Below are 14,947 nucleotides of genomic sequence, written 5' to 3'. Positions count from 1 at the left end.
TTTGTCTCTGAATTAATTATAAGTCTGAATGATTCATTTGGTTTAGCACAAAAAAAATCAAATTAATGCACATATTTAGAATTTTTTCCATGTTAGGTCAGCATTTTCTTCCACAGACAATACACTATAATGCAATTATACAAATGAATAACATAATTATGTAATTTTTCATATAGATTTTAAAAATTTAGTGTTCAAAATGTGCTTCACCATTAAATGTTACTTAGAAAAAAATCATAAATGAATACATTTACAGAAAATACTCAATAAATGCTGACTGAAGTGTGGCTTTGCTTAAGTTTGCTCTGTTTCATGTCTCTTCAGGAATGTAATCAGTGAGTGATCTTTAATGTTTTCATATTATGTATTAAAAATAGCTTGTTGTGATGACTGAAGCATGGGTTTGAGTTACAGAATGATACAATGTTTTCCATTTGTCTGGACATGGAGGTTCAGAGACACTAATACTGTATTATCCCCACCAACCGTTATCGGGCTGTGTATGTTGGGGTCAAGGATATTGTCTTTACTAATATAAAGAACCATTAACCAACCGTTACACTCTCTCTCTCTCTCTCTCTCTCTCTCTCTCTCTCTCTCTCTCTCTCTCTCTCTCTCTCTCTCTCTCCTGCTCTCTCTCCCCCACTCTCTCTCTATCCGTCTCTTGCTCTCTCGCTCCCTCTCTCTGTCTCTCTGTCTCTCTCTCTCTCTCTCTCTCTCTCTCTTTCTCCTGCTTTCTCTGTTGCTCACTCCTGCTCTCTCTCTCCCGTCTGTCTCTCTCTGTCTCTTCTCCTGCAGGCTTCTGCAGCTAACACCAAGCACTAGGCTGTTACTGCAGGGAGGAGGAGTAGGAGAACTCTGTTCCGAAGTGAAGGAGGCATTGGCAGTGAAAGGAGAACACACAAGAGAGAGAGGGAGAGAGAGCAAGGGAGGGAGAAGAAACTGCCATCATGGGCACACCTCTGAGGAGGAAAGCCCCAGCTTCTGAGTGAGTATTTCTATTTTTCTCTCTCCCCCTCCTTGGTTGGACATGATGGCCAGGTTGCCATGGCGACAGCAGCGAGGCGCAGGCAAGGGCAGCGGGGCTGATGATGCGACAGTCGTCGCAGTCATGGCGAGTCCTCTGCCTGCATGCTGAACATGTGTCTGGTTCACATGCCGCATCCATGCGCCGTCACAATGAGCAATCTGTGTTTGTGCAAGGGTTGCATTACAACAGGCTAAGATATGGAGGTAGGCTTAGATGAGGACGCTTTGGAAAAGCTAGAGGCAGAAGATGATTCGCTACTCTCTGTGCTGCAGGGTGTTGTCCACTGATTCAGCAGAAAGTAAGGATGCTCCTTTTAAATAGAATAATGGTTTGTTTGGGTTTTTTTTGGGGGAGGTCCAGTGAAATATTGATCTGAAGACAGATTGATAAGAAAAGGATGGTGCTGGTTTGTGTGTTGACAGGTAATAGCTGGACTGATTACAGAGGCATGTCCGAGATGTACAACACTACATTTATGTGCAGTCATTCAGATGTGTCCTCCCACCCCCCCCCCCCCCCCCAACCTATCTTGCTAGGTGTTCTCTCTGTTCACATGCTTCTTCTGTTTCTTTTTCTTTAACACGTGCATGCATGAACAAAACCCAGTGCAAAATCTAACAAGAAATTGTTCATGCTAATAGGTAAAGCTAAGGGAGCATGTAGCCAAGTTATTGCTATAAAAATAGTTGTCATTCAAGGCCTCTGTCTCCCCTATGTGAGTTGGAGTCTTCCCACCCCCTCCCTTTTATTTAAGGGAGTACTCACCTGGCTAATCACAGACCGTGTTAACCACACAAGCTTGCAAAATCAAGATGATTCAAAAATATATACAGAACACAACTGGCTATGTACATTCAATTTAATGCAAAGTAGAGAATTAGCTATTTTCCCTTGAAACCATTGACAAGGTTTTAAGTAATCAAAGTAATCCAACATGGGAGTAGGGGGGAAAAAAATATCTTAAATAGGCTTTTGCCATGCAAGGTCTCGAGCCACACTGCGAGAGTTTGACAGTGAAGCTAACCACACAGTTGCTTTATGTCTAATGGGAACACAAGACATCTGCTTTTCATCATATTAACTATCCTGTGAGAGACACGAACAATAAGTCTTTTCAATGGAAAAACACATTTTAGGAGCGAGAAATGATTGAGAAAAACAACTCAGTAATAAAGACAAACTTCATACTATTATATATTTCTGATAGTCTAAATGTTTAGCCTCATATCACTTTAGGTCGCTCTCTTGGTATGACTTCATCATATAGACATTTGAAACAGACAGATATGACACTTAAAGAGCTTGGCCAAGCCAAGACCTATTAGTCCCAGTTTTCGTGCCAAACTATTTACTGTATAACAGGTGAAACTAAACTGTTGAGGCGATTCAAACCAGACCAAAGGCACTGGTGTTGAGAAGATCCAGGAGGCATCCTCCAGGGCCTCTCCAAGGGCAGAGATGTAATTTATGGTTTCCTCTGTTAAAGAAACAGCTGTTTTTGGTCATACTGAGACCTATGACCAGTCCTCTTGCATTTTTTGTGGCCCACATATCTTATAAAAGAATAGCTAATATTTTGCCCCAATGCTGTTGTGCTGATTTAGCTGTCTTGACGAATAATGAAACCATACCTTGAACACGCCACACAGGTTCAGTCATAAATTATATTCCGTACAATCTTGTTGCAAGGTTTTTGTCAGCATTAGCATTGCCTCGGTACTGGAGGGCTAACTACTGGTAGACACACTTGGTGCCGTCATGAAAGAATGTACATGAGTCTGTTCTTCGCAGTCAATTGACTGCAGCTGCCACATTCTGAACCTGGGTAAAATTAGCAACAGTCTGGCAGAGACATTTTAGACAGATAAGCCAATTGGCTTTTCAAACACAACACTGATTGGTCGAAATAATGATGCATCTTACTGTTAACATAAACACGCATAGCTTTAATGTATTATCAAGCGTGTGTTTTTCACGGGAAAATTTTTGTGTTGGGCACAAATGACCCTCATCTCAAACCCTCAAACCTAGATGATGCCATTGTTTTATGAGAGGTTTAATCTATAAAACTAAATGTCAGTTTGTTCTGTGCACACTGTATCTGCAGAAGAGTTTTATTTATTTAAAAATCCCAATGTACAGTGAGTGTATATTTACGTGGTACATTTACACAGACATCCAGGCCAAGGGCAATGACAAACTCCAGAAGCAGTGAGTTCCTTAACTTACACAATGAGTACAGAATGACTGTTATGGGAGACAGAACAGAGTCACTGTGCATGTCTTACACTGACTGGTGTTTAGGTTGTGAAAACATAAGGTCTGCTAACCCCATTTCACCACTTAGCCATATAGTTTGTTTTCAGCCAGGGCTTATTCTAAACTCACTCATCAAGGTGTTATTTAAGTATTAAATGGTTCAGCTGAGATCACCTAAGTGCCTTATAGTGTCTTTAATGTCATGACTGATTTTAGATTAGAAATGAGAATACTCGTTACATTTTAATCCCAGAAGACACCAGTATACATTTGATCCTCAATAGATCATGAGCATGAGTTTAACTAGAGGAGAGTTCCACACTGTAAAGCAGAGTCTTGTCCTTTAATTATTTTAGTTGATACATTAGAATAAATCAATAATGTATATTGCCAAAAAAAGTGTGATAATTGAAATGTATTAAAAGTGACTAAAATGGCATAGCGCGGCACAGTAAATGAATAATGCATATGTAGTGTGGTCTATGGAGACAGAACTCTTTATGGCCCACACTGATTGAGCATTAACGTCATATTCTGACAGCTCAACAAAGGCAAGCATGAGGAGCTCTCATTTGAAATGAGTCAAAATTCACCTTAGTCTACATGCAATTATAAAGCTAACAAGAAATGTCAAATCAGCAGGTCAAGGAGCTTGTAAACTGAATATGTTTTAGCATAACAAAAACAAAAACATCTTGTGAAAAAAAAAATCTTGAAGTCAATGTCATTATTGGACTAAATGTAAAAAAAAAAAAAAAAGCAGTCAGTGTGTTTTTAATGATGTGTTTGACTGAAAGGAGTCAGAAGTCTTTTTCTGTGTGTGTTTATTTGGTCTCAGATTCCCAGCGCTTGCAGTGCTGCACATCTGGAAAGCATTACTTTGCCTTGCTGGCTCACTGATGAGGTCACTGTGCCACGGTACAATGTTGCTTTTGTGTGTGATGCTGACTGATGACGTTGTGGCAATGGATTTGCAGTGGAAAAATAAAACGGACTGAGGGCAGAAGGATCTACAGTGATCTAAACACTAATAATCTGGTCTACTGATCTTAATAGTGGACAACAAATTAATTAGAAATCTCTTTTCCCTGTTAAGCACTGCTGTAAATTGTGGAACAAAGACCATTTCAGTCGCAGTACAAAGATCATGTTGGTGATGACTAAATGTAAGTTCTAAAAATAGCACATAGAAGTATAGGTAAAAGATATGCTGATGGTGGTAGTCTTTAAAACAACTTTACTATCCCTCAGTGACTGTGGCAGTTATTTCATTTCTCAGCTGAATAACAGTAATAGATTTTAACATGTTTCTTCTGAGTGTGTGTTAAATCTGACACAGCGGTTAGTGAATCGTTCACTCTAAACTATTTCCCCACTGTACATCCAGGAACTGATGGCTGTAGAGACTTAGGATTGGCGCTGGGTGTTCTGTGGCTTTTAGCCTGATTCCAGCTGTTACGTGCATAACCAGGCATTTCCTCTGCTCACCAATCATGGCTGGAGCCACATTTAAGATCCTCAGACCAGACAGATTTACAGAGGAATACACCAGCATCTGATGACACTCAGTGGCTGCTCTTGTAGTCTAATTCGCCCTATGTCTTTCCATCACTCTCTCTCTCCTGTTTCTGTTTCTCTCTCTCTCTCTCTCTCTCTCTCTCTCTCTCTCTTTCTTTCTTTCTTTTCTCTCTCTCTCTCGCCCTCTCTCTGTCTCTCTCACTCTCCCTCTTCTCTCTCTCTCTCTCTCTCTCTCTCACTTTGTGTGTGTATGTGTGTGTGTTATTCAGCTCTGTGTTCTATGAAGTTAGGATCAAACAGGTACTGTGACTATCTATGTGTCTTGTCCACATGGACAACCATTTTAAAAAAATGAAATCAAAATGGACTCTGCCTATCAATTATTTATGGCATCTATCACTTAATGGCATTGTGAGCTGTGGGTGTCCCAGGCTTTCAGTCAAATTCATTTCATCAGTGATGATGATACTAATGGCACTTACTGTCTTCCTCCATATATTGCTTGGGACAGCACATAAATCTTTATGGAACGTATAAAAGCAATTTGGAGAGTTTAAGTACCATTCCACAAAAGTAATCATTTTTTTTTCTTATTTATATGTGATAGTTGTGTAGTGATGTATATAAGCTTAGTGTTCATGCTCAAACCTTAAAACAAAATCCACCGGGAATAATTCATGCCCAAATCAAAATTTTTATAATTTGTTATTTATCAAGTTAGTCAAAAATCTTCCTTTAATTTTTGATGTTATTTCCTCTCTACTTTGTGACTCAGAAAAGCATTCCATTATTAAGGCGCACAGGATTATTGAACCCCAGTGCTAGTTTCACAGAATTGTAGCTTAAAAAAAAAATCTACTAAAATATTTCCAGTAAGTATCTGTTTGTTGGTTTTCTCCAATTCAAGATGATACAGATAAGTTGCTACCTTTCAAATTGTATGTAGGCATACATGGATATATACACATTACCTGTTTGGAATACTGACGTCCACTACATCCTTGCAGCTCATTCATTCGTTCAGCCAAAATAGAGCAAATGGATCTGTGATAAATTATGATAAAATATATATATATATATATATATATGTATATTTCCGACCAAACCCTGTTGGATTTAAATATGGAAACAGAGCACAATGCTTGAAGTGTAAGCACAGTGACTGGATTCAGCACAATGTCATAATCACATCCAATGCATTTTTACATATTCCCCAGAGCCTCTCCGCACAGAGCGCTCCAGACTGCAGCACAGCCAGCACAACCTTTTCACCATATAAGGAGTTTTTGTATCCCTCCACTGTTTGCTGAACAGGAGGTTGGAATAAGGGGGGGGGGGGGTGCAGTGGGACCCCCACTCACTTTCCCTACTGCCCCACTTAGCTTCATGGGAACAGTAGTAAAAATTGGGATTCAGGATTTCTGCCTGGCATTTAAACATAATACAGTCTAAAGGGTGAGGAAGTCACTCAGCGAGAAAGTAGACTGTCTTTGGAATGAACACCTTTTTCTACTGACTCTTTATTTAATCCATTTTCAGCTCTGCTCTGGTTTTGTTCTGAAGAGCACGCCACATAGACAGAGATGTTGCCACTAAAGGGCTGACAATGGTCGTTTAATATAGTAACTACCAATTAACAAGGATGTTGTATATGTCCAGTATGTATAAGCGAACCCATAAATCTACTGACAGGGTGATACTGATGAAGTAGTATACATATGGTCTGTTAGATAGATTCAAGCAAAAAAAAGTTTAAATAGTCAGCAGTTATTAAATAGGTAGCCTAACTCCCTGACATTTGAAATAAGAAAAATATTACAGGTTTTTGGTAACTCGCATGTATTTGCATGTTTTAAATCATAATTATAGTAACACTGGAACAAAGAAGTCCAACTGGTGGGCAGATGATTGCCATGCACCAAAAGTAGAGCCATTTTCCACCGCTACCATCCTGAGTGTACGGCACACCTTTGTTTTGTTTTTCTTCCTAATGGGCACACACGCACACACACACACACACACACACACACACACACACACACACACACACACACACACACACACACACACACAGAAAGAGAGAGGGGGGGGAGGCAATGAGAGAGCACAGTCACAGTAAGGTGTTATTCCCTCCTCAGTGACAGCTCTTTCTCTCTCTCTCTCCCTCTCTGGCTCCCAGTAGGCTGTAGTGAAGCCTTGCTGAAAATAAGAGTCTCCCTTCAGTCATCCCACCACTCAACAGTCTCTCCCCTGCACATACATGGCCAGTGAGAGAGAGGGAGGGAGGAAGGTGGGAGGAGAGAGAGAGAGAGAGAGAGAGAGAGAGAGAGCGGGAGGGAGGAAGGGAGAGAGAGAGAGAGAGAGAGAGGGAGAGAGAGCGAGAGAGAGAGAGAGAGAGAGAGGGAGAGAGAGAGAACAGCAGTCTGGTAGGCACATGGCCAGTGAATGACAAAAGCCTGCCCACAGCACACTGTGCCTCACACTGACTGGACTGAAGCACAGGACTAGCGCTGTGTGTGTTTCTACAACTTGCTCACCTACTGCCCCACACACGCGCGCACACACACACACACACACACACACACACTGGGACAGCTAACCTTCCTCTGCTGTTACTGAGACCTCTACTCTTGTCTTTCCAGGATGGCTGAGGCAGAACTTCACAAAGAGAGGCTTCAAGCCCTTGCAGTAAGTCTATACCTTTTATCTTCTATTCCTTTTTTTTGTTCTTAGCTTTCTTCCTGACTTCTTCTTGTCTGTGGCCATAACATTGTAGACATAAAGCTGTGCTGCTGTTCATTTATTCTGGCAAATCTCATATTATATTTGTTAGACCACAGCGCAGTTTCTTTTAGCAAGCAAAAAGAAGGGACATTGCTTTGCGGCTTTGAGGTGAAAATGGAAAGGGTATGAGTGCTGGTACTGACAACAGGAGCTGGGCCACAGTGTTGTTTTTAATCATAGATCTGATGTTGGCATGACATAAACGTGAGTCTGTTGAGAGCTAAAAACTGACTCTAGTACGTTAGGAACTGGAGAGCAGCAGTTGTAAGTGCAGCTGAAGGCAGAGAGAGAGAAGAGGGGGGCTAAATTTGGCGCCAGCCGGAGCTCCAATGCACATACAAGTGGTGAGCAACAGATGGAAAACTATTTTGGCCACATTGGTCACATCTCTACCATTCCAAGGTTATATATTTGACTCGAACGGGGGGCATGAGGTCCAGTAATGTTGACATGCACCTAAGGGAGTGTTTGTTTGAGGAAGAGAGACTTCATTCCACATGGAGCAGGAGTCTTTCCAGTTTCCTTTATGATCACTTGTCGTTAGCCGGCGTTAGAATGGGCGCTAGCTAATGATTTTAAGATGAGAAGGACCATAGTGAAGGTTTGAAGTAGCGATGGAACACATTTCCTAATGATGTGACGCAGAGACAGAGGAAACATAAATAATTGAAGTGTGAGGGTGTCTGCCAACAGCTGCAGAACAGGGAGAGGTGATTAACACTGTAAATGAACTAAAGGGAATCTCAGCACTCACTAATTGTGTGTGTATTCTGGTTATGAGGGTTTACTGCACAGGAGAGAGGCCATGTGAGAGTGCTGTGTTTGGTTTCACTTAGGCAAAAAAAAAGACTCCTTCAGTTTGACTCCATTTTAACAAGTGCTCTCAAACCCCATGACAGCCAGACTACATTGTAGTCAGGGCTTGTGGGAAATGACGTAGGTCTGATTCAAAGTGCGTGTGCTTGTGTGTTTCAAAACTCTGAAATGGATAATCACTTTGGTACTTGTGTATTTTAAAGACACACATAGTGTTAATCATGTACCACAAAATTACAGCTGCATCCATTACAGAGATTTGAAGTCTACGAATGTATGCGGTATGTTTTCATAAATGAGTCATTTCTGTGGATATTTTGTCACACCTACAAAGTTAGGTGGATTTGTGTTGTCATACAGTGCTACTGTACAGACCTCAGCAGTTCAATGTGACATATCAACTCATACAGAATTTCCCCTCTATCATACAGTAGAGCATGAGCAATTTGTTACCAAAAAAAAAAAAAAACTGTCACAAAGACTGAACCAATCCACTGCCACTCACATTACTAAAGCAATAATGTGCATCTGATTGGACTGGCCCAGTCCTTTGTGTACTACAGTGGGGGGGAGTGACACTATGCTGTTTAAGCAGCCCCCATATGTTTATTGTCCATGTGTGTTGACATGAATGCACTGGAAAGCTGTTAAATGTCCCACACAGCACTTTTTATTGGTTGTTTGGTGTGAAAGTGCTGTGCTGGGGTTGTGAAAGTTCTCTTAGTGAAGAAGGGGGCACAACACAATAAACACGCGCTGCATAGATGAAACCAGACATCATCATTAAAACTGTCTGTTCATCTATTCTACCACCTGACAACAATATTCCACAACCAGAAAATGAAAAGCCTGATCTTAGTATGTGTTTAATCTGTTAATAATGCAGGTGAAGTATGAAATACAATTAAGGGAACATTTGGAACAGTGGGCAGTTTTTTTTTCATATCTTGCTAGACAGTCTACTCAATGAATTGTCATAAATTATTAAAAACATGTCCATGTGCTCCTAACAGGGGCGTACTGCTGATATTAAGTTTCCGTGCTAGAAACAATGGGCTTGTCATAAATGAGGAGCTTTGACTTTTTTTAAATAGCGTGATGTTAGTTGTGAAATACTGACCCGCCACACCTCAGTGCTAAAGGACTGTGTAGGTGTGTAATGCTTTAGAGTTTAGGGACTTTATGGTTTCGAGATGGGTTTTCTACAGAGAAAAGTGGGAAGATTTTTAACCCCAAGTTTCTTGTTTCTCTCTGTCACTTTCTCCATTTCAGTTTCTCCAACATCTGTTTTATCACAACCATGTATTAAATCTGGGCCCAGTTCAGTTCCCACATGCTCCAGAGAGGCCAAGGCCTGTGGCCTCCTTGAAGTCGACCAATCAGTCCAAAAGTGGTTTTTGCTTTTGACGTGATTTACAGCTACATGCTATATTTTGGATGGACATTATTTTTACACTGATTGCAATTGAAAGGATTAATGAATCTGATTCACACCAGCTGTAAATCATAGCATGATTTTTTTTTGTCCTGTTTTACTGAATGGATGAATTATCTTTTACTGTATTGTTACACTTACATAAGACTGCAGGTGTTGCATTCCTCATGCAGTAATTGCATTATGGAAGGATACCATCTTAACCCATTGATTAACAAGGTATGGCATTAGCTTATGAAATACACACAGTTAGCATATAATTAATGTACTGTAAGAAATAATCTACACCAAATCTGTAGTATGTTTTCTGAAACCGTTTATTTTTTGTTGTTAAACTGTCATTATGTCTTCTTATCTTGTCTGTGTTTTTGGCACATAGCCCACAACCACTGTGAGAGCATAGGCAAGTAAACCAAACAAGGTCTTGTGGTCTCTCTCATTGGCCAATAGGGCAAACAACATCGCTGTTTCAAATTAAAAGAGTTCTGGCGGGCCACAAATTGCAAGACTCTGGGCGTGGCCATGCACGCACAGGCCAAAGCCAGGAATCTGGGCTCTTGCTTCTCTCTCTCTCTCTCTCTCTCTCTCTCTCTCTCTCTCTCTCTCTCCCTCCTTCATTCTGTCTCTCTAACTTCGGCTCCATCTCCCCATTGAGGCCCTGTTAGGCCTTGGCTAAGGAAGTATAGGGTTGGGCAGGGTTAGGCAGGCATTATGGTGCAGCTAAATTTAGCAGCAGCTGTCTTGGACAGGATTTCGCATGCTTTAGAGGGTTGGGACCAAGTAGCCAAAACTCCCCTCGGGTGGGCGGAGCTTTCTCCTTGCTGGACACCAATCCTTCAGGTGAATGGTATCCGTAGATCATTTCTGACGTAGGAATGGATAAGCTGCCCGGACACAGTATTCTGATCAATAAGCTTCCTTTTTAAAAAACAAACAAACAAACAAACAAACAAACAAATAAATTAAGAAAAACAGTTCAGTATTCAGGTTTCTTGGGACAAGTCAGTTTATTGTTATGGTATATTTCCGTACTAGTTTTATACTCAGGATACTTTGTATATTTACACACTAAGCTGTATTTGTAGGGTTAAGGGCCCTTCAAAGTTCTGGCACAGGACGGGGTTGGTATGCAGTTGTGCAGTGAGGTGACGCTCGGGCCATGTTGTAAATGTCACAGATTTTTGGCGTATGCAGTGTAAGCGGTCAACACCTGCCAGTGTCCCATGACCCCTTAAGAGAGGCAAAAAGTATCCAAAATATTCTCACTCTGGAGTAGGAACTGTTCAGTAGGACAACGCTTTATATACGATACTCACAGTCTCTGTGACCAAACAGAGTGGCAACTTTAGAATGCCATTAATGCCAAATACTAGAGAGGTATTTTGTTTACTGTTGCATGCTGTCTCCAGTAACACTTAACTATTTCTTTGCTGTTTTTGTTCACCAATTATTTTGAGCCTGCACACAACGTTGTTATCTGTCTATGCTCTTAACATCCTTAATCACATGAAAGCACTCACAAATTAAATTTGACTTTAAGATATTTGAACCAGGTTCCTAAGTGTTTTCTTGCAACTTCTGGGATGAAGCTATTACATCCAGTGACATTAATAAATATTTTCCTAATCAGATTTTTTTTAAAGAGATTAACTTCAGTCTACCACAATCCACCTTAAAAGAGGTTGTGTGTTTCCATAAACGAGGTATTAATTGCCCCTGCTCATAACCGTATGTGTGGTGTGTCTTATTTCTCCACAGAATGTGCAGAATGTTCCATAGGAAGGGTTCAGTGTGTATCTGTGGCTTGTACTGAAGTACAGATGTTTCAAAAATAACCCATGAGCACATGAATCCATTTAGTGCCATGTACTTATGTCAGTGTGTGTGCATGTGTGCGCGCGCGTGCATGTGTGTGTGTGTGTGTGTGTTGTTTGTATGTGCTAATATCACTATGTAAAGTCACAATGATTTTACTTTTGTGATGACAATCTTTGTTAAACTTTGTTTATTCTCTTTGAGCTCCCACTGTTTCAGTTCAAAGCATTTGCATTAATTAATGACCTCTAACCAGATGATGTGCTTCAATCGGAAGTGCAGAGTGATGTAGTTCTTGCAGTTCTTGACTTAACTAATCATTGAACACAAGTCTGGAGACATTTGGGTCAAGGACCTCCAAGTGAGGAATCCCTCTGGACTCAGTCAGTCTTACAGCCAGTCTTTACGATCAGTTAGTAATGTATAATAGAGCTGCTTTTCAGTGTTCTTCAGTGACCTAGTCTGAGAAAAGAGTGACAGTGAAAAAGTCATTTTGTAAGTCCAAAATGAGAAGCCAGAACATTGTTTGTGATTTTTATTCATGTAGTCAAGCAGTGTTTCAATTAGCATAGCTCACTTAGTCTTTGTAATGTTTCGTCCATGCTTTTTCAGTGATTTAGTCAGCTATGAAAGATTTAAGATTAGATATCTCTGACTTTTCAAACGGAGTCAGTTGCTCGTTTGACCTATGTTGGGAAAGGATCGGTTGTGTAAACAGTAGTGTATGAAATGGCGCATTTACATAGAGAAACTTTTTTTTTGTTCCTCAGAAAACACACACCACATGTGTTTAATGGTTTGCAGACTTGGATTTTCTCATCTTTCATCAATGTACTGTGATGCCTCAGAAATAACTGCTAATGTCGCTGTTACACACCACAGGCATGTTTGTCTCAGATTCTTTGTTCCAGAGTGCTTCAACTCTGCTGCATAATTTTAGTGATTAAACCAACTCCGCAGCTTTGTCGTGCCGCCCCTCAAGAGTGGACAGTCAGCATAAAAAGGTCAGAAGGTCAGCATAAAAAATAGTAATAACAAAGTGCAGGTAATAACATATTTCACTTGCTGTGTGGCATAAATCTGCAAAGACAGAAAACAGGTGTGTTCTCTGGATGTCTCAGTGAAGACTTGAGCACCGTAACAAACTACTGTGTTTTTTTTTTTTAAATAGTTAAGACCAGTCCTGTAGTTTTAGCGTTCACGTGAATTTTCTGAAGTCTAAGTGTTAAAGTGTCTGACAACACCTCACGAGACCAGTAATATTACACTGGTCAGTTACATCTGCTTTACAGTCCTATTTGGGAACACTGAAAGTCAATCTGATGTTAGACCTGGCCCCTCCTGTTCTTCCACGTCACTGTATTGGCTGCAGACCCAGCTTAATTCAAATGTATGGAGATGGCTTGCTGAATTCTCAATCTCTCTTAATCTCCCTGATTAATTGGCACCTTATTCATCTTCAAGAGCCTTACAGAAGTACAAAAGCTCTGAAGATATTTATGTCTGGCTTTAATCAAGAATTGTTTGAAATACAATTGCTTCCTCCTAATATTTATTTTGATTGAACAAAATAGCCTCTTAAGAATGGTCTCTGCTACCCATTGTGCTAACCATTCATTGTTTACTATGAGGTTCGGTTTATAATTTTGATGACAACCTCCCGCCAGCAGTATCCACGACCACGGTAGTCACAATAAAGTAACTCAGCAAATGCTTATTGACTACAGACATCCATTATGGTTTAAATAAATTTCTATAGAGTACTTGGAAAAAAAAAAAGGAAAACGAAAGGAAAAAAAACCTGTTCACCGCTGTCTCCATGGGAATTGTACTCATGTTCTCCCAAAATAGAGTACCGAACTTCAGAATGCAGATGCCATGTCTAAATGTTGCGACAGACGGAAGAGATCAGAGATGTTGAAGTGTATGTTCAAAATTACTTTTCTCTGTGCTTATCATCGATCAGTATGGCCTGATAAAATTACAGCTTTCTGTTTCTATTTCATTCTTCTATAACTTCTTTAAACATAGCTATGTGACAGTTTTTATCATATTAATATTACTTGATGCATATGTTACATGGTACATTACAGAAAGCAAAATTGCTCTCTACCAGAAACTGAAAGTTAAAGAACAAGCAGATGGTTTCCATTAATAATGTAACTTTTAGTCTTTCAAATCAGCAACGCCAGCAATGCTTTTATTTCACACACGCCAACATAACAGAGAACAGATAAAAAGGGAATGTTCAGTGCTTCCGTTCTCAAAGTGCTTTCTGGGAAAAGCATGACCACTCTATTTTGGTCTGGCTACTGGGACCAGTGCTTGTGACTTGCTTTATAAATGTCCAGCATTGGTGAAGTTTCATCTGACATTGTGAGGGGTAACACATTGGACTCTGTGGTGTCCACTGAGAGAGACAAGCTTTTTCCCTCACTTTAAAGTAGATGACATTCACCTTCACCAACTCTTACTTTAATAGCCACGTGTATGCATCACTATGCAAAGACATTTAACAGTGTCACGTTCCTGTAATTTCGTCTCATATTTCATTGTGTAGTTGTGGTCTTCAACAGAGAGAATGGGGAAGTACACTCATCAAAAAGGTCAGCATAGTTGCCAGTGGAGGAGTCAAACTGGGGGAGTGAACAATGTCACAACACAACACTGAGTTCCCACCATGTCGCTCAGTCACTGTGGTCACTGTCATTTATCTCACATTCTTTAATGTGTCTTTCACAGTCATGACCTCAGTGGCATTTATGATTTAACTGCACAGAGACTCATTAGCTAATTGATTAGATAGTGACAGGATTACAAGCTTTGTTATCAGTACAGAAGCTGTTGTAATGAAACTCACTTTTAACATGGGTGTTGTTTCAGAGGTGCTCCAAATAAATTCAGCGGTGTTACAAATTCTCTGAGGATGGACTGATGAAGAACCCAGCATATGTTTGCCTTTTTCACTTTTTGGATTGTGTTTAATCGTACTCTTTCAACCCTGACTTCCTGGTCTTTGCTCTCAAGATTGGGGGTTGTGAGTTCTACAAAGGGAACGTTTCTTGTTAGGAACACTGCCAAGAATACATGTGAAATTCTGCTGCGAACAATCTACTTTGATGAGAACAATTGCCTAAATTCTGCTGCCAAGATTTACACTCCATATGACCAGATCCTGATCCTCAGTAGTTTGAAGCTTTCAAACTACAAGTCCTGACTAACAACTCTCTCTCTCTCTCTCTCTCTCTGTGTGTATCTGACACACAAAGCATTCCTGAGCAGTGAATACA

At 40.4% G+C, this 14,947-nt stretch overlaps 1 protein-coding gene across 1 annotated transcript in view; it reads left to right on the top strand.

Moving 5' to 3' along the window:
* Positions 1 to 914: 914 nt before the first annotated feature.
* Positions 915 to 14,947, top strand: part of palm2akap2 (PALM2 and AKAP2 fusion) — a 68,734-nt gene continuing 54,701 nt past the window's right edge. The window contains exons 1-2 of the mRNA XM_030768178.1: positions 915 to 988; positions 7,450 to 7,495. Of these exons, the coding sequence (XP_030624038.1) occupies positions 951 to 988; positions 7,450 to 7,495 (84 nt within the window). The 5' untranslated portion in view covers positions 915 to 950. The remainder of the gene's footprint in view (positions 989 to 7,449; positions 7,496 to 14,947) is intronic.

Source organism: Chanos chanos, chromosome 3 (assembly GCF_902362185.1).
Source record: "Chanos chanos chromosome 3, fChaCha1.1, whole genome shotgun sequence".
Lineage (NCBI taxonomy): Eukaryota > Metazoa > Chordata > Actinopteri > Gonorynchiformes > Chanidae > Chanos > Chanos chanos.
This window is presented reverse-complemented; position numbering and strand designations above follow the sequence as displayed.